The sequence below is a fragment of the Musa acuminata genome, chromosome BXJ1-6 (genome assembly GCF_036884655.1).
Source record: "Musa acuminata AAA Group cultivar baxijiao chromosome BXJ1-6, Cavendish_Baxijiao_AAA, whole genome shotgun sequence".
Taxonomy (NCBI): domain Eukaryota; kingdom Viridiplantae; phylum Streptophyta; class Magnoliopsida; order Zingiberales; family Musaceae; genus Musa; species Musa acuminata.
The window spans coordinates 12,498,808-12,519,231 of record NC_088332.1 but is presented as its reverse complement, the minus strand read 5'-3'; the positions used below and the strand labels follow the sequence as shown (position 1 = coordinate 12,519,231).

Here is a 20,424-nt window from a genome sequence, read left to right as displayed (position 1 = left end):
GATGATGATTTTTTATTTCTTTTTTATATAACCTTAAATGTGGACCTATAATTTTTAAAAGATCTTATATTTTTATTTATTAAAACTATGACAATATAAAAATCATTCGTATTTTTTATCATTCAATTAAAATAAAAACATTGTGACTTAGTTTCAAGTAATTAAAAATTTTACTAACAATAAATGTCAATTTTATCATAGGCTCAGAGGTATTATAAAATTATTAATATAAGAATTTGAATGATTTTGGAGGAGAATTATAGTGTTTTTCATTTATTTTAAAATAAATCAAGCTAAAAGTTTTGATTTTTCTACTTTGTCTTATATTTAGGAATAAATATTTTAAAAAATCTTATAATTTTATTAAAAAAATTATCAAGGAATGATGATAACAAAAATTATTCTATTATATCATTTTCAATTGAGTTATAGTGTTTTTGGATCAATAATAAATACATTGTACTATAATTCTATTCCGATTTAATCTTAATTGAATTTTGATGGAAATTTATATTGAAAAAAATATTTTGATCTTTTCACAAAGGACTTTATTTGGGAATTATGGAAATGATGACTCTACCGCTTAGATCATTTGTCGGCTCACAAGATCCAGGCCGTCTAACTTACCTTACACGCATCTTAAGAAAGGCATTCATCTGATGGACGGCCTTGATTCACAAGAGCCAACTTCCACTGCTGAGGGCCCAATCACCCGGTTAATTACCGAGCTCCGATCACACCACTCCCGTGTCCTTCCCCCGTTGCAAGCCAGCGGTTCCCTTTTAGGGTTTTGGCCATAGTTTCGCCGCCTCCCCACGACGAATGGCGCTGTCGTCTTCTTCGTTTGCGCTACGCCGCCTCCTCAGGGTTTCTTCTTCTGCCTCCCTGCCCCAGTGGACCTGGTCACCCCTTTCAGCCTACCGCCAGAACTCTTCCTCCTCCTCCTCCTCCTCCTCCCCCTCTCCATCCATCTTTCCCTTCGACGACGACGCCGCCGCCTCCAACCTTCCTCCCCTTACGACGCCCAAGTTATTCGTTAGCGGTGAGCTCTCGTGTTTATGTATGTTTCGAATCCTTCTATTTGCTTGGAAATTCTCATCGATGTTGCGGATATTCCGTCGAACATATGTCGGGTCGAACGGATACAGTTGTTCATATAGGGAAAAAAAGAAGAGGTTTGCTCAGAAGGCTATTAGTTTTCCAATTAGTTTCAGAGTGCAATCTATAAACACTATTGCGTCCGCTCAGTTTTTATATTCTGTCTTGGTCAGATTTCTAACGTTCGTAGCCCCTCCGGTATAATTGCTTAATAGTGATAGCATTCGGAGTCCTATTCTGTAAGTGGTCTAATAGATTGGCTGCTTCTTTGTAATCCATTTGTTAGATTGAGTGCCCCAATAAGATGCATGGCAGAAATTTTTTTTTTCTGGATTCTTCACAAGGAGCTTTTTTTGTGTATATGATAGTTTTCGTGAACAAAATAGGGAATAAGACCAGCTGTTTGAACTATTTGTTGCAATATGCTTAATGGATGTGTGGTCTCTGAAGGTCTAAATCCTGTGTTATCTAGGCGTGTCAACTAGGTCATATGGGTGCACAATCTCACTTGGCCTCTTCATGTGTCCTATACTTTATTGAACATAACCCCTAAGGATTGTTTCCAGTCTCGCATTTTGGACTTTGCTTCATGCAAACCATTCTTTTGAAATGGAAATTGTTGGGCCAACTTGAGAGAGTGGAGATTACAGGAGTATACGGCTGCTCTTTTTTTGGGAGATGTTCATGTGAGTTCTAGATACTCAACACAAGGATGCTTTAGGTTTCATTTCTAATGTTTAAACAATTGAATATGAAGCCCAAGGTATAAGATTAACACTGGACATGACACCATGGCTGGTTTTGCTGTGTATTTGTTCTTAATTCACCTACATTAGAATGATATTCATATCAAAGTTCTATCTATGGGGCTAAGCATGGTATTGGAGCAGCCGTCTTATGGTGTTTGTTTTGATATATTGCCTTTGACTGTAAGAATTAATTAAAGTGCCTGCCTATTACATGACTTGCCAATCGTATTTTGACTTTGTATCTTCCAAACTATTTGACAGAATACCTTAGCATTATCCAAGAAAAAAGGCCAAAAAATTGCCCTGTGTTTTGTGATGACATCCATTTAGTGTAAAATTGTGTATAAGGTCCATAGGGCACATACTAAAGGATGCCATCAATGGAGTAAGACATGAACGTAATTGGAGGTGCAAGACTGGGATGTCCTCTTAATCATACTAAAGGATGCCATTTATGCATAATTCTCCATGAATGATGCTCAGAGATTTATGTTTCCTTTTTTTGTCTTTTGCTCAAATAGTCCATCTGATTCTCATGTTAAACTACAGTTTTACGTTTTTTTTTTGCTCTTTTCTTTTTTAGTTCCTATTTGCTTCTGAATGCAATGATTCCATCGAGTCCATAGCTCTTTGCGTGCTATGGACTATTGCCCTAGTGTAGCCTAGCCTTCGCGTGCTATGATTTGTTTTCTACAAGCTACAGATTTGCAGTACGGTGCAAAGCGTTAACCATCTCAGCACCCTAGAACCACCCAGGTGGCACAGGGTTGGATGGGGGTTTGGGTTAGAGTTGGGCATTGATTGGATTTACAAGTTCGCACGTAAAGCTTACGAGAACTTGCTAACGTATCTAACATCATTGTTTGTGGAATTGTGACTGTTCGTTTGCCTTCTAAAGTCATTGTTTTTTCCTTCCTTTTTTTTTTCTCTCTTGTGCATCAAATGCTTGTTGAATTGCTTGTAAAGCTGTCTTCTTTTTGAGATGTCCAGGCTTGTCCATCACTCGTTTTTGAAACTAATCAATTTGTTCTTTTACATGTCCTTTGAGACCAAAACGAGGTTGCAACTAGGTTGATCATTTGCGGATAGGTAACGCAAGGGTGCCTCACGACCTAGATAATTCTAGTTAAGTCCGTGATAGTAGGTTTTCATCACTTATGTCGGTTTCCTTCATTTTAATCGCAAAGTGCATTAGTGAATGTTGATGTTATCTTGAAAGAGTTTCTTATACTTTAAAAGTCCTGGTAAGTGCCTCTTATGTATTACGGCATGGAATTAAGGTTTGTATCTCTGTATCAATAGTAATGTAGCATGTCTAGCGGTGTAGTGTGACAGCACATCATCAACACACCAATGACATGTACACAATGCCTGAATCTGCAGTCTGAAACAGTTATGGCCTCTGTATGACAAAATAATTAACTGAATTCGAATTAAAAACTGCATACAAGATTGAGTTTCTTGGTGATGTAAAGCTCTTCATATTTGAATGTTTTTTGGTTCTTGTGCTGATGCTGTACATAATAATCAAGATACTGTTTAAGTGAGCCTGACTTCCCCTAAACAATGTTCCCAGTTTTAGTTGTGCTTATACATTTTATGACAGTGAATTGATTGCATATGAAGTATCGACAATGACAGAATGGAGGGCTCTATTTTAATATATTCTCCATTATCGTGGCCATGGGCAAAACAATAGTCATTAATGAAAGCACTTATGTATGTCAAATAAATTCCAGAGATCTCTGCCTCAGGATGTCAACAATTTTCTTTTGACTGATGTGCAAGTCCCATGGCCTCTGCAGGCAATATTTATGTGAAAGAAAGTTCAATTATTTGAAAACAACCTGCTTCTGCATGTTTAGGAAAATGATTCAAAGTTATCCACCTGCTTTAATTGTTGTTCTACTTCATTTGCTGCAGGGCTTTCAAGGTTAACCACTGATGATAAGCTTAAAGAGGCATTCTCTCCATACGGGCAACTTCTTGAAGGTACTTATTCTTTCTCTTGTGAGATTCTTCTGTTCTCTTTTTTTCTTAATCCGGAACCTGAATTTGTCTCTGGTGATCACCACCATCATAACTTGCAGCAAAAGTCATAGCCGATAGAATCTCAGGAAGGTCGAAGGGGTTTGGCTTTGTTAGGTATGCAACGATTGAAGAGGCTGACAAGGCAAGGCATGGGATGAACGCCAAGTTTCTGGATGGATGGGTTATTTTTGTCGATCCAGCGAAGCCAAGAGAGCCCAGACCACAGAAGCCAGCAGAACCAGAGCCTTCCGAAGCTGGTTTAAGGATAAACAAAACGGTTGGATGGTGTGGGTGATTGCATCTGCGGTGACACGGCAATCCTCTTCTCGAGTGATAGAGATAATTTGAAGGAATTATGGAGCTATTACTGTGATGAACTTGGCATTCTCATTACCTTTAGCAGAACTCAATGGTGGGACAAGTAACATGCAATAGAATACCAACTGTTGAAACATTAAGATTTATGATGGTGTCTGCCTGAGAACTTATGTAGACATCGTTCATTCAGATTGTTGCATGCAGCTTCATGAAAGTTACCTTATATAACCATTATTTATACATGTACTGATGGAACATAGCTGATGGTGCATTGTCAAAGATTAAAAACGTGCTCAGGGAACATCAACAAGAACCGGATGACGACTGACACAACGCCGGTGGTGGTAGTCAACGATGGTTAGTATCAGAAAATGACACTATATTTCCGGAATGCTTTCTTGAACTGTTCCTAAAATGCGTTAAATTTGCTTGGATCGTAACATATGGCTTTGATTTAATTGGAGACCAGGAATGGTTTTGATTTATTATCATACAAGTTTGCGTTACCATCAGCTGCATCTTGATGGTTTCTCTTGCAAGATTAGAAGATCGAAGAAAGAAAGAAAGACAAAAAAAAGGTTGAAGGCATAACTATTAACTATTCTTTCTTTGTGAATTTTGTATAATAGTAAACCCATGTATCATATCAGAGTGAAAGAAAAACAGCTTGAAGACATAACTATTAACTATTTCTTTTCGTGAATTTTGTATAATAGACCCATGTATTCATATTAATAATATTATTATTATTATTATTTAAAAGATTTTTATTGATAATTTTTTATTTATAATTTTATTTTAAGATTTTTAATATTCCAAAGATATCCCTCAACAAATAGATGTAAATGCTCTAAAAGTAACATAGAGTGATATTGAGTAATGTCAACGGGATGAGTGTCCAATAGATAAAATAAGATATTATGAGAAATAAAGATATGATTGATAATTATTATTTTTAAGTAAAATATAATTTTTATTGATAATTATATTATATTTACTATATTATATATTATATATTTAGTATATAATTGATAATTATATTATATATTTATTTAAGATGATAAAGTAGTGTCATCGGGTTGATTGTCCAATAGATAAAATAAGATATTATGAGAAATAAAGATATGATTGATAATTATTTTTTAAAGTAAAATATAATTTTTATTGATAATTATATTATATTATATTTATTATATATTTAGTATATTATTGATAATTATATTATATATTTATTTAATGTGATTGTCAAAAGGGTTTATCGATAGCGAAAGGGCTTCTATAATAAAATGAATATTTTATATATGTATCCAACAACATATGTGTATTTACATGCAAGTCATCCTTGGGATTTTATGAGAAGTCGGGCATGTGTTTGTTATGTTTCCATTAAATTTGGTGTAATAAACTCTATACGAAATTCGAGATAAGTCAAATTTACTAAGACACTTAATATTTGGTGTACTGACATAAATATCCTCCATTTATAAGGATATACATAAAATACCCATGTACTCTTTTTTTCAGTATAAATACACGTATAATATGTGTCAAAACTACAAAACATGCGTGTCTAAGCGTGAATAAACAACAGGCATTTATTTGGTGTAACGTCGCTGCGTCGCGGGGAATAGCTCCAACGTACCGTAACGTCGTTGGATAGACCTTTGCTTTATGTCGGCGCCTCGTGTGATGACCGTCACGATCTACCCATCCCTATTTAAGCCAAAAGAAAGAACACATTCTACCATCACTGCCACCACCTTTTGATCGCTCATCTACATTCCCTGAATCCCTACTTCTCGAGCCCTCGATTTCTTCCTCCGATCTCCCATCGTCGTCGCCCCCAAGATGGTACTTTCTTTCCTCTGTCTCTTCGATGCTAGATTTCTTTTTTTCCTCGTCCTATCCCGTCCCTTCTTGACTAGTGATCTAGAAATTTATGGTGTTTCATGCATCCATGTCCGGTGATTGTATGCTGTTTTGGAATCCACGAAATCTGTCTCCGAATCATGTAGGTTCGTCTTCGGGGGTTAGTTCTTGTGCTTGATCTCATTTCGCTAGGGTTTACGAGAGGGTCTGATGTGATTGGTGTGTGTTGGATCTTTGTCAACCAGATCCTTGAAGTTTGATCGTTGTTTCCGCATGTATTTATATGTGGATTGTTGAACTTCTTCGCTGGTTTGTGTCGATCGAAGTGGTCGATCGTTGGTCTTGCTTGTTTTGACGGATAGATTGTCATTCCTATTCATGGATTGAGCCATTTAACTTTATTCTATTGATAAAAGGCGATAGATCGAGTGGATTATCCAAGGTTTTTGGGAGGATCAGATTGCAGTGATGCTAAGAGTACTTATTTTGTCGATCTACACAAGCACGTATATACGTACGTGTATATGAATTTGTGTATATTAATACTTCCCCCACTCCTCGCCACCCGCCCCAGAAAAAACACTTTAACTCTTATTTTTTGCCACTAGAATAGAGAATCAGGGCTTGTTTCGTAGGATGTTTTCTGATTTGTTATTTGTCATATGGTCTCGAGTAACTATATTTGATTATCTTGAAGAATAAGATTTGATTATAGTAACTAAGTTTGACATTTATGGGAATGACTTGTTACTTTGTGATATGAAAGGCAAACGCAACATCAGGAATGGCAGTAAATGATGATTGCAAGCTGAAGTTCTTGGAGCTAAAGGCTAAGCGAGCTTATTGTTTCATAATCTTTAAGATTGATTAGAAGCAGAAGCAGGTCATTGTGGAAAAGCTTAGCGAACCCAATTTGACCTATGATGATTTCACTGCTAGCCTTCCTATAAATGAATGCAGATATGCGATATATGATTTTGATTTCGTGATTAAAGAGAACTGTCAGATAAGCAACATCATTTTTATCGTTTGGTACATTAATTCATTGTATCTAGTGGACTTTATTTAGTATCCTTTTGATGTATAGATAATAACTTCCTATTACTTTTCATATTCATGTGAAGGTCACCTGACATATCAAGAGTGCGAAGCAAGATGCTTTATGCAAGCTCCAAGGACAGGTTCAAGAGAGAACTAGATGGCATCCAGGTGGAGTTACAAGCAACTGATCCAACTGAAATGGGTCACGATGTGATAAGAGGCCGTGCCAATTGAATATGTGGCTATTCACCTCTTGTTTGTGCATTGGAGTTGTTATCCTTTAATTGTTTTGCTCTTATTGAAATTTTCATAGTTTTGAGGGACGTTTAGATCCCTAGATATTGTGTGGGCTTGTGGTTTAGGTACTAAACAGAACCTTTCTAAAGCATCTCCATTTTGACTATGTCTTGCAATCTATTTCTGTGTGGTACCTATTGTGTGAGTGTCTACTAATATCCTAATGTCTACAAGCTAGTGGTATGCAACATCTTGCTGGAGAGCTTGGTGCGCAATATTTCGAAGACAATCCAACTACTATTTTCTTGTTTACGTAAATTGCAAATTGATAAGTTTGAAGCTTCCCGTCCTGTTATTTTGTTTTTGTTTGGCCTTTCTTTATCTCTGTTTGTTTTTCTTTTCTTAGTCTTAATCGCTGTGCATCAGATAGTTAATGAAATTGTGTGTGTAATTTCTACAAAGACTTCAAAATAAGTTTTTCCTAACTTAACCAAAGCTATGCTATGTGCAAATCTTTCATGTCTCTTGTAAACAATTTTCTATAATTTTGTATTTAGCATCTTTCTGGTTTTCTTTTAGTATTCGAGTTGAGAAACTATAGTATTCAATCTTTGATGTTTTTACTTTCTCTGTATTTATTTTATTCTTATATGTGAATGGTTCTTCAGACAATCCAGTAAACAATAGCTCTTAGAATTTGAAGTACTGTGTGATATTTTATAAATTGATAGTCTGTGTGCCATACCTCAACCTGGAGCAGTTTATCGAGTATGTATTCCATTTCCATATGAAAAATGCCAATATAGTATTGTCTTTTTGAGCAATTCGGTTGTTATTGCAGTCATCCTTGCAGGACATGCCTTTGCTTGTTAATATGCTAGTGCTTGTATTAGTCTCCGATCACCCGACTCTGAAATGAGCTTCGGTAGGTCTGTATAAGATGCCAAATGGATTAATCATATAGGTGCCGCACTTTCTACTTCTTTAGCTGTGTGTTAGCATATTTTCAACTGAAGTTGCGGCTTTTATATTAGTATTTTGATCTAACTTGTGGATCCTCTGAATTTTTGTAGTTGTCACTCTATGACCATGATGCCTAACCTAATTGAAAAACATTGGTATATTTTTGATAAATTTTTCGATGGAAGTGTTATTTCTGTGATCATAATGCCCAAACTGATTGAAAAACATCTAATGTATTGGATTTGTCTGATAATGTTTATATTTATCATCACAGTTCTAAAAATATAGGTATGTTTTCTTAATGTTATTGGACGTATTTTACTTGTTACAAAGGTTAGGGGAAGAAGGATGTACTTTGCTTTAAATTTTTTTGTAGGTAAACCTTTATATTTCTTAACTTTTAGAATATTTGTAAGTACTACATAAATTTAAAAAAAGAATGGTTAAAAAACATTGTTTTTTTTCGAGTGTTTGTTAGTCTATCTGCTTTTATAAATAGTAAAATATAAATAAATAACCAATGCCAATCATTAGTCTATCTTTCAATGATTACAAGTACGTAGAGAGCCACTTTTGTCTAGCAAAATCATAACTAAATCTTATGATCTTAATTACTTGTGAAGGTTTTATTTAGGATTTAAGCATTTTAATTAATAGATATATTTATGCTAATGATAATAATTTTAGCCAATGATAATTTTTTGTTTAATAATAGCAAGGTTAGATTTTGGTCATCGAACGTTGATAAATTATAATTATTATAATACCACAATCTTTAAATATACTAAAAGATTTTATCAAATGTGGATTTCGATTGAGGTGTAAAATAGAATCATATATTAGATATATGCTTAATAAGTCAAACAACAATGAGATTAATATCTGATTTGAGTCTCGATAATTTTGATTTTGATACAAATCTTATTCTTTTTTCGATTCGATAATGGTGTATCGATGAAGCAATTTTGTCTCTACATCTACAATATTCATTGAGATTATAAAGTACTTCGACTTATTGATTATAAGTCGAAAAACTAAAATTGAATCAAATATTATAATATTAGTTTTACACAACATTAATTGAAAACACCAATAAAAAGAATCGCGTGTCCGTTATAATATATTAAGAAAATATATAAATAATAAAAATTCAACATACAAAATGTCAAGAAAATGTACCCCAAAAAATTTTGTAGTTGTCACTCTATGACCATAATGCCCAACCTGATTAAAAAATATTTGTATGTTTTTGTTAAATTTTTCGATGTAAGGGTTATTTCTGTGACCATAATGCCCAAGTTGATTAAAAAACATATAATGTGTTGGATTTGTCTGATAATGTTTATAATTATTATCACAGTTCTAATAATATAGGTATGTTTTCTTGATGTTATTGGATGCATTTTACTTGTCACAAAGGTCAGGGGCTGAAGGATGTACTTTGATTTAAATTCTTTTATAGGTAAACCTTTATATTTCTTAACTTTTAGAATATTTGTAAATTTTTCTTAAACAAAAAAAAGGTTATAAAATATTATTTTGTTTTGAGTGTTTGTTAGTCTATCTGCTTTTATAAATAGTAAAATACAAAGAATAACCAATGCCAATCTTTAGTCTATCTTCCAATGATTACAAGCATGTAGAGGGCCACTTTTGTGTAGTAAGAGCATAACCAAATTCTATGATCTTAATTACTTGTGAAGGTTTTATTTAGGATTTGAGCATCTTAATTAATAGATATATTTGTGCTAATGATAATAGTTTTTAGTTTTATAATAGCAAGGTTAGATTTTGGTCATCGAACGTTGACAAATTATAATCATTAGAATACCACAATCTTTAAAAACACTAAAATATTTTATAGATTTTGATTGAGGTATAAAATAGAATCATATGTTAGATATATGTTCAACAAGTCAAACAATAATGAGATTAATATCCAATTTGAGTCTCGATAATTTTGATTATGATACAAATCTAACTTTTAGAATATTTGTAAGTACTTTTACACAAAAGAAAAGAAATGTTATAAAATATGGTTTTGTTTGGAGTGTTTGTTAGTCTATCTGTTTTTATTAATAGTAAAATATAAATAAATAACCAATGTCAATCCTTAGTCTATCTTCCAATGATTACTAGCATGTAAAGGGCCATTTTTGTGTAGCAGTATAATAACCAAATCCTATGATCTTAATTACTTGTGAAGGTTTTATTTAGGATTTGAGCATCTTAATTAATAGATATATTTGTGCTAATGGTAATAATTATAGTCAATGATAATTTTTTGTTTAATAATAGTAAGGTTAGATTTTGGTAATCGAACGTTGACAAATTATAATCATAATAATACCACAATCTTTAAAAACACTAAAAGATTTTGTCAAATGTGGATTTCGATTGACGTGTAAAAAAGAATTATATGTTAGATATATACTCAATAAGTCAAACAATAATGAGATTAATATTCGATTTGAGTCTCGATAATTTTGATTTTGATACAAATCTTATTTTTTTCGATTCGATATTGGTGTATCGAGGAAGCAATTTTATCTCTACATCTATAATATTCATTAAGATGGTAAAGTACTTCGGCCTATTGATTATAAGTCGAAAAAATAAAATTGTATCAAATATTATCATATTAGTTTTACACAACATTAATTGAAAACACTAATAAAAAGAATAGCGTGTCCGTTATAATATATTAAAAAAAAATATAAATAATAAAAATTCAACATATAAAATGTTAGAAAAATGTACCCGAAAAAATTTTGTAGTTGTCACTCTATGACCATATGCCCAACCTGATTGAAAAACATTGGTACGTTTTTGTTAAAATTTTCGATATAATGGTTATTTCTATGACCATAATGCCCAAGCTTATTGAAAAAATCTAATGTGTTGGATTTGTCTGATAATGTTTATATTTATCATCACAGTTCTAAAAATATACGTATGTTTTCTTGATGTTATTGGATGCATTTTACTTGTTACAAATGTTAGGGGCTGAAAGATGTACTTTGCTTTAAATTCTTTTGTAAGTAAATCTTTATATTTCTTAACTTTTTAAATATTTATAAGTACTTCTTAAACAAAAAAAAAGAAAGATTATAAAACATGGTTTTGTTTCGAGTGTTTGTTAGTCTATCTGTTTTTATAAATAGTAAAATACAAAGAATAACAAATGTCAATCCTTAGTCTATCTTCCAATGATTATATGCATGTAGAGGGCCACTTTTGTGTAGCAAGATCATAACCAAATCTTATGATCTTAATTACTTGTGAAGGTTTTATTTAAGATTTGAGGATCTTAATTAATAGATATATTTGTGCTAATGGTAATAATTTTAGTCAATGATAATTTTTTGTTTAATAATAGCAAGGTTAGATTTTTAGTAACCGAACATTGACAAATTATAATCATTATAATACTACAATCTTTATAATACCACAATTATTATTATTATTATTATTATTATTATTATAAGAGTGAAAGAAAAAAAGCTTGAAGACATAACTATTAACTATTCTTTTTCATGAATTTTGTATAATAGACCCATGTATTCATATTATTAATAATAATAATATTATTATTTAAGAGATTTTTATTGATAATTTATTATTTGTAATCTTATTTTAAGATTTTTAATATTCTAAAGACATCTCTCAACAAATAGATGTAAATGCTCTAAAAGTAGCATAGAGTGATTTTGAGTAATGTCACCAGGATGATTGTCGACTAGATAAAATAAGATATTGTGAGAAATAAGGATATGATGGATAATAATTTTTTATGTAAAAAATATTTTTTATTGATAATTATATTATATTATATCATATTTTATATATTATATATTATATAATTAGTATATGATTGATAATTATATTATATATTTATTTAGGATGATAGAGTAGTGTCATCGGGATGATTGTCCAATAGATAAAATAAGATATTATGAAAAATAAGGATATGATTGATAATTATTTTTTAAAGTAAAATATATTTTTTATTGATAATTATATTATATATTATATATTTAGTATATGATTGATAATTATATTATATATTTATTTAATGTGATTGTCAATAGGGTTTACCAATAGCGAAAGGGCTTCTATAATAAAATGAGTATTTTACATATGTATCCTACAACATATGTGTATTTACATGCAAGTCGTCCTTGGGATTTTATGAGAAGTCGGGCATGTGTTTGTCACGTTTCCATTAAATTTGGTGCAATAAACTCTATACGAAATTCGAGATAAGTCAAGTTTACTGGGACACTTAATATTTGGTATACTGTTATAAATATCCTCCATTTATATGGATATACATAAAATACCCATGTACTATTTTTTTAATATAAATACACATATAATATGTGCCAAAACTACAAAACATGTGTGTCTAAGCGTGAATAAACAGCAGGCATTTATTTGGCGTAACATCGCTGCATCATAGAGAATCGCTCCAACGTGCCGTAACGTCGTTGGACAGACCTTTGCTTTATGTCAGCGCCTCGTGTGACGACCGTCACGATCTACCCATCCCTATTTAAGCCAAAAGAAAGAACACATTCTACCATCACCGCCACCACCTTTTGATCGCTCATCTACATTCCCCGAATCCCTACCTCTCGAGCCCTCGATTTCTTCCTCCAATCTCCCATCGTCGTCACTCCCAAGATGGTACTTTCTTTCATCTGTCTCTTCGATGCTAGCTTTCTTTTTTTCCTCATCCTATCTCGTGCCTTCTTGACTAGTGATCAAGAAATTTGTGGTGTTTCATGCATCCATGTCCGGTGATTGTATGCTGTTCTGGAATCCGCGAAATCTGTCTTCGAATCATGTAGGTTCATTTTCGGGGGTTAGTTCTTGTGCTTGATCTCATTTCATTAGGGTTTGCGAGAGGGTCTGATGTGATTGGTGTGTGTTGGATCTTTGTCAACCAGATCCTTGAAGTCTGATCGTTGTTTCCGCATGTATTTATATGTGGATTGTTGAACTTCTTCGTCGGTTTGTGTCGATCGAAGTGGTCGATCATTGGTCCTGCTTGTTTTGACTGATAGATTGCCATTCCTATTCATGGATTGGGCCATTTAACTTTATTCTATTGATAAAAGGCAATGGATCGAGTGGATTATCCAAGGTTTTTTGGAGGATCGGACTACAGCGATGCTAAGATTACTTATTTTGTCGATCTACAGAAGTGCGTATATACGTACGTGCACATAAATTTGTGTATATTAATACTTCCCCCACTCCTCGCCACCCACCCCAGAAAAAAAACATTAGATTTTATTTTTTGCCATAAGAATAGAGAATCAGGGCTTGTTTCGTAGGATGTTTCATTGTCTGGTTTGTTATTTGCCATATGGTCTCTAGTAACTATATTTGTTTATCTTGGAGAATAATATTTGATTATAATAACTAGATTTGACGTTTATGGAAATGACTTGTTACTTTGTGATAGAAAAGGCAAACGCAACATCAGGAATGGCAGTAAATGATGACTGCAAGCTGAAGTTCTTGGAGCTGAAGGCTAAGCGAGCTTATCGTTTCATAATCTTTAAGATTGATGAGAAGCAGAAGCAGGTCGTTGTGGAAAAACTTGGCAAACCCAATTTGACCTATGATGATTTCACTGCTTGCCTTCCTACAAATGAATGCAGATATGCGATATATGATTTTGATTTCGTGACCGAAGAGAATTGCCAGAAAAGCAAGATCATTGTTATCGCTTGGTACATTAATCAATTGTATCTAGTGGACTTTATTTAATATCCTTTCGGTGTGTAGATATATAATAACTTCCTATTACTTTTCATATTCATGTGAAGGTCACCTGACACATCAAGAGTGCGAAGCAAGATGCTTTATGCAAGCTCTAAAGACGGGTTCAAGAGAGAACTGGATGGCATACAGGTGGAGTTACAAGCAACTGATCCAACTGAGATGGGCCTCGATGTGATAAGAGATCGTGCTAATTGATTATGTGGCTATTCGCCTCTTGTTTGTGCATTAGAGCTGTTATCCTGTAATTGTTTTGCTCTTACTGAAACTTTCATAGTTTTGAGGGACGTTTAGATCCCTGGATATTGTGTGGGCTTGTGGTTTAGGTATTAAACAGAACCTTTCTAAAGCATCTCCATTTTGACTATGTCTTGCAATCTATTTCTGTGTGGTACCTATTATGTGAGTGTCTACTAATATCCTGATGTTTACAAGCTAGTGATATGCAACATCTTGTTGGAGAGCTTGGTGCGCAATATTTCGAAGACAATCCAACTATTGTTTTCTTGTTTATGCAAATTGCAAATTGATAAGCTTGAAAATTCTCGTCCTGTTATTTTATTTTTGTTTGGCCTTTCTTTGTCTCTATTTGTTTTTCTTTTCTTAGTCTTAATCGCTGTGCATCAGCTAGTTAATGAAATTGTGTGTGTAATTTCTACAGAGAATTCAAAATAAGTTTTTCCTAACTTAACCAAAGCTATGCTATGTGCAAATCTTTCATGTCTCTTGTAAACAATTTTCTATAATTTTGTATTTAGCATCTTTCTGGTGTTCTTTTAGTATTCGAGTTGAAAAACTGTAGTATTTAATCTTTGATGTTTTTACTTTCTCTGTATTTATTTTATTCTTATATGTGGATGGTTCTTCAGAAAATCCTATAAGCAATAGCTCTGAGAACTTGAAGTACTCTGTGATGTTTTATAAATTGATAGTTTGTGTGCCATACCTCAACCTAGAGCAGTTTATCGAGTATGTATTCCATTTTCATATGGAAAATGCCAATATGGTGTTGTCTTTGCGGAGTAATTCGGTTGTTATTGTAGTCATCCTTGCAGGACATGCCTTTGTTTGTTAATATGCTAGTGCTTATATCTGTCTCAGATCACCCGACTCTGAAATGAGCTTCGGTAGGTCTGTATAAGATGCCAAATGGATTACTCATGCAGGTGCCACACTTTCTACTTTTTCAACTGTGTTTTAGCATATTTTCAACTGAAGTAGCAGCTTATATATTAGCATTTTGATCTAACTTGTGGATCCTCTAAATTTTATAGTTGTCACTTTGTGACCATAATGCCCAACCTGATTGAAAAACTTTGGTATATTTTTGATAAATTTTTCGATGTAAGGGTTATTTCTGTGATCATAATGCCCAAGGTGATTGAAAAACATCTAATGTGTTGGATTTGTTTGATAATGTTTATATTTATCATCACAGTTCTAAAAATATAGGTTTGTTTTCTTAATGTTATTGGATGCATTTTACTTGTTACAAAGGTTATTGGCTAAAGGATGTACTTTGCTTTAAATTCTTTTGTAGATAAACCATTATATTTCATAACTTTTAGAATATTTGTAAGTACTACATAGATTAAAAAAAAAGGTTATAAAACATTATTTTGTTTCGAGTGTTTATTAGTCTATCTGTTTTTATAAATAGTAAAATATAAAGAAATACCAATGCCAATCCTTAGTCTATCTTTCAATGATTATAAGCATATAGAGAACCACTTTTGTCTAGCAAAATCATAACCAAATCCTATGATCTTAATTACTTGTAAACGTTTTCTTTAGGATTTGAGCATCTTAGTTAATAGATATATTTATGCTAATGATATAAATTTTATCCAATGATAATTTTTTGTTTAGTAATATCAAGGTTAGATTATGGTCATCGAACGTTGACAAATTATAATCATTATAATACCACAATCTTTAAAAACACTAAAAGATTTTATCAAATGTGGATTTCGATTAAAGTATAAAATAGAATCATATGTTAGATATATGCTCAATAAGTCAAACAACAATGAGATTAATATTCGATTTGAGTCTTGATAATTTTGATTTTGATACAAATCTTATACCTTTTTCAATTCGATAATGGTGTATCAAGGAAACAATTTTGTCTCTACATCTACAATATTCATCGAGATGGTAAAGTACTTTGACTTATTGATTATAAGTCGAAAAACTAAAATTGTATCAAATATTATAATATTAGTTTTACACAACATTAATTGAAAACACCAATAAAAAGAATAGCGTGCCTGTTATAATATATTAAGAAAATATATAAATAATAAAAATTCTACATACAAAATGTCAAGAAAATGTACCCTAAAAAATTTTATAATTATCACTCTGTGACCGTAATGCCCAACTTGATTGAAAAACATTAGTATGTTTTTGTTAAATTTTTTGATGTAAGAGTTATTTCTATGACCATAATGCCCAAGTTGATTGAAAAACATCTAATGTGTTGGATTTGTCTGATAATATTTATATTTATCATCACTATTCTAAAAATATAGGTATATTTTCTTGATGTTATTGGATGCATTTTACTTGTTACAAAGGTGAGGGGCTGAAGGATGTACTTTGATTTAAATTCTTTTGTAGGTAAACCTTTATATTTCGTAATTTTTAGAATATTTGTAAGTTTTTCTTAGACAAAAAAAAGAAAGATTATAAAACATTATTTTCTTTCGAGTGTATGTTAGTTTATCTGCTTTTATAAATAGTAAAATACAAAGAATAACCAATGCTAATCCTTAGTCTATCTTCCAATGATTACAAGCATGTAGAGGGCCACTTTTGTATAGTAAGATCATAACCAAATCCTATGATCTTAATTACTTGTGAAGGTTTTATTTAGGATTTGAGCATCTTAATTAATAGATATATTTATGCTAATGGTAATAATTTTAGCCAATGATAATTTTTTGTTTAATAATAGCAAGTTTAGATTTTGGTCATCGAACGTTGACAAATTATAATCATTAGAATACCACAATCTTTAAAAACACTAAAAGATTTTATAGATTTCGATTGAGGTATAAAATAGAATCATATGTTAGATATATGTTTAATAAGTCAAACAACAATGAGATTAATATCCGATTTGAGTCTCGATAATTTTGATTTTGATACAAATCTTATTCTTTTTTTGATTAGATAATTGTGTATCGAGGAAGCAATTTTGTCTCTACATCTACAATATTCATTGAGATGTAAAGTATTTCGGCTTATTGATTATAAGTTGAAAAACTAAAATTGTATCAAATATTATCATATTAGTTTTACACAACATTAATTGAAAACACCAATAAAAAGAATAGAGTGTCCATTATAATATATTAAGAAAATATATAAATAATAAAAATTTAACAGACAAAATGTCAAGAAAATGTATCCCAAAAAATTTTATAGTTATCATTCTGTGACCAAAATGCCCAACATGATTGAAAAATATTAGTATGTTTTTGTTTAATTTTCCGATGTAAGAGTTATTTCTTTGAGTATAATTCCTAAGCTTATTGAAAAACAAAGTGTTGGATTTGTCTGATAATGTTTATATTTATCATCACAGTTCTAAAAATATAGTTATATTTTTTAATATTATTAGTTGTCTTTTACTTGTTACAAAGGTTTGAAAGATGTACTTTGCTTTAAATTCTTTTGTAGGTAAACCTTTATATTTCTTAACTTTTAGAATATTTGTAAGTACTTTAGACAAAAAAAAAAGTTATAAAATATGGTTTTGTTTCGAGTGTTATTAGTCTATCTGTTTTTATTAATAGTAAAATATAAATAAATAACCAATGTCAATCCTTAGTCTATCTTCCAATAATTACTAGCATGTAGAGAGCTATTTTTGTGTAGCAAGATCATAACCAAATCCTATGATCTTAATTACTTGTGAAGGTTTTATTTAGGATTTGAACATCTTAATTAATAGATATATTTGTGCTAATGGTAATAATTATAGTCAATGATAATTTTTTGTTTAATAATAGCAAAGTTAGATTTTGGTAATCGAACGTTAACAATTTATAATCATTATAATACCACAATTTTTAAAAACACTAAAGATTTTGTCAAATGTGGATTTCGATTGAGGTGTAAAAAAGAATTAAATGTTAGATATATACTCAATAAGTAAAACAACAATGAGATTAATATTCGATTTGAGTCTCGATAATTTTGATTTTGATACAAATCTTATTGTTTTTTCGATTCGATATTGGTGTATCACGGAAGTAATTTTGTCTCTACATCTACAATATTCATTGGGATGGTAAAGTACTTCAGCTTATTGATTATAAGTCGAAAAACTAAAATTGTATCAAATTTTATCATATTAGTTTTAACAACATTAATTGAAAACACCAATAAAAAGAATAGAGTGTCCGTTATAATATATTAAAAAAATATAAATAATAAAAATTCAACATACGAAATGTCTAGAAAATGTACCCCAAAAAATTTTATAGTTGTCACTCTATGACCATAATGCCCAACCTGATTGAAAATCATTGGTATGTTTTTGTTAAATTTTTCGATATAATGGTTATTTCTATGACCATAATGCCCAAGCTTATTGAAAACATCTAATGTGTTAGATTTGTCTGATAATATTTATATTTATCATCATAGTTCTAAAAATATAGGTATGTTTTCTTGATGTTATTATATGCATTTTACTTGTTACAAATGTCGGGGGCTGAAGGATGTACTTTGCTTTAAATTTTTTTGTAAGTAAACCTTTATATTTCTTAACTTTTGGAATATTTGTAAGTACTTCTTAGACAAAAAAAAAGAAAGGTTATAAAACATGGTTTTGTTTCGAGTGTTTGTTAGTCTATCTGTTTTTATAAATAGTAAAATACAAAGAATAACAAATGCCAATCCTTAGTCTATCTTCGAATGATTACAAGCATGTAGAGGGCCACTTTTGTGTAGTAAAATCATAACCAAATCTTTTGATCTTAATTACTTGTGAAGGTTTTATTTACGATTTGAGCATCTTAATTAATAGATATATTTGTGCTAATGGTAATAATTTTAGCCAATGATAATTTTTTGTTTAATAATAGCAAGGTTAGATTTTGGTAATCGAACATTGACAAACTATAATCATTATAATACCACAATCATCATCATCATCATCATCATCATCATCATCATCATCATCATCATCATCATCATCATCATCATCATCATCATCATCATCATCATCATCATTATTATTATTATTATTATTATTATTATTATTATTATTATTATTATTATTATTATAAGAGTGAAAGAAAAAAAGCTTGAAGACATAACTATTAACTATTCTTTTTCTTGAATTGTGTATAATAGACCCATGTATTCATATTAATAATACTATTATTATTATTTAAGAGATTTTTATTGATAATTTATTATTTGTAATCTTATTTTAAGATTTTTAATATTCTAAAGACATCTCTCAACATATAGATGTAAATGCTCTAAAAGTGGTACAGAGTGATATTGAGTAATGTCACCAGGATGATTGTTGAATAGATAAAATAAAATATTATGAGAAATAAGGATATGATTGATAATTATTTTTTAAGTAAAATATAATTTTTATTGATAATTATATTATATTATATTATATTTTCTATATTATATATTATATAATTATTATATGATTAATAATTATATTATATATTTATTTAAGATGATAGAGTAGTGTCACCGGGATGATTGTCCAATAGATAAAATAAGATATTATGAGAAATAAGGATATAATTAATAATTATTTTTTAAAAGTAATATATATTTTTTATTGATAATTATATTATATTATATTTACTATATTATATATTATATATTTAGTATATGATTGATAATTATATTATATATTTATTTAATGTGATTGTCAAGAGGGTTTACAAATAGCGAAAGAGCTTCTATAATAAAATGAGTATTTTACATATGTATCCTACAACATATGTGTATTTATATGCAAGTCGTCCTTGGAATTTTATGAGACGTCGGAAATGTGTTTGTCACGTTTCCATTAAATTTGGTGCAATAAACTCTATACGAAATTCGAGATAAGTCAAGTTTACCGAGACACTTAATATTTAGTGTATTGACATAAATATCCTCCATTTATAAGGATATACATAAAATACCTATGTACTCTTTTTTTTAGTATAAATACACGTATAATACATGCCAAAACTACAAAACATGCGTGTCTAAGCGTTAATAAACAGCAGGCATTTATTTGGCGCAACGTCGCTGCGTCGCGGGGAATCGCTCCAACATGCCATAACGTCGT

The 20,424-nt window shown here is 30.9% G+C and overlaps 1 protein-coding gene and 1 long non-coding RNA gene across 2 annotated transcripts; both read left to right on the top strand.

The window, feature by feature from the left end:
- Positions 1 to 736: 736 nt before the first annotated feature.
- Positions 737 to 4,438, top strand: LOC135676337 (organelle RRM domain-containing protein 2, mitochondrial-like). Its single transcript, XM_065187393.1, has 3 exons — positions 737 to 1,042; positions 3,771 to 3,839; positions 3,938 to 4,438. The coding sequence occupies exons 1-3, from the start codon at positions 823 to 825 to the stop codon at positions 4,171 to 4,173; spliced, it is 525 nt and encodes a 174-aa protein (XP_065043465.1). The 5' UTR covers positions 737 to 822; the 3' UTR covers positions 4,174 to 4,438.
- Positions 4,439 to 5,875: 1,437 nt separating this feature from the next.
- LOC103987885 (uncharacterized) lies at positions 5,876 to 7,509 on the top strand. Its single transcript, XR_010514247.1, has 2 exons — positions 5,876 to 6,047; positions 7,190 to 7,509. It is a non-coding gene; the product is annotated as an uncharacterized LOC103987885 (long non-coding RNA).
- The last annotated feature ends 12,915 nt before the right edge of the window (positions 7,510 to 20,424 follow it).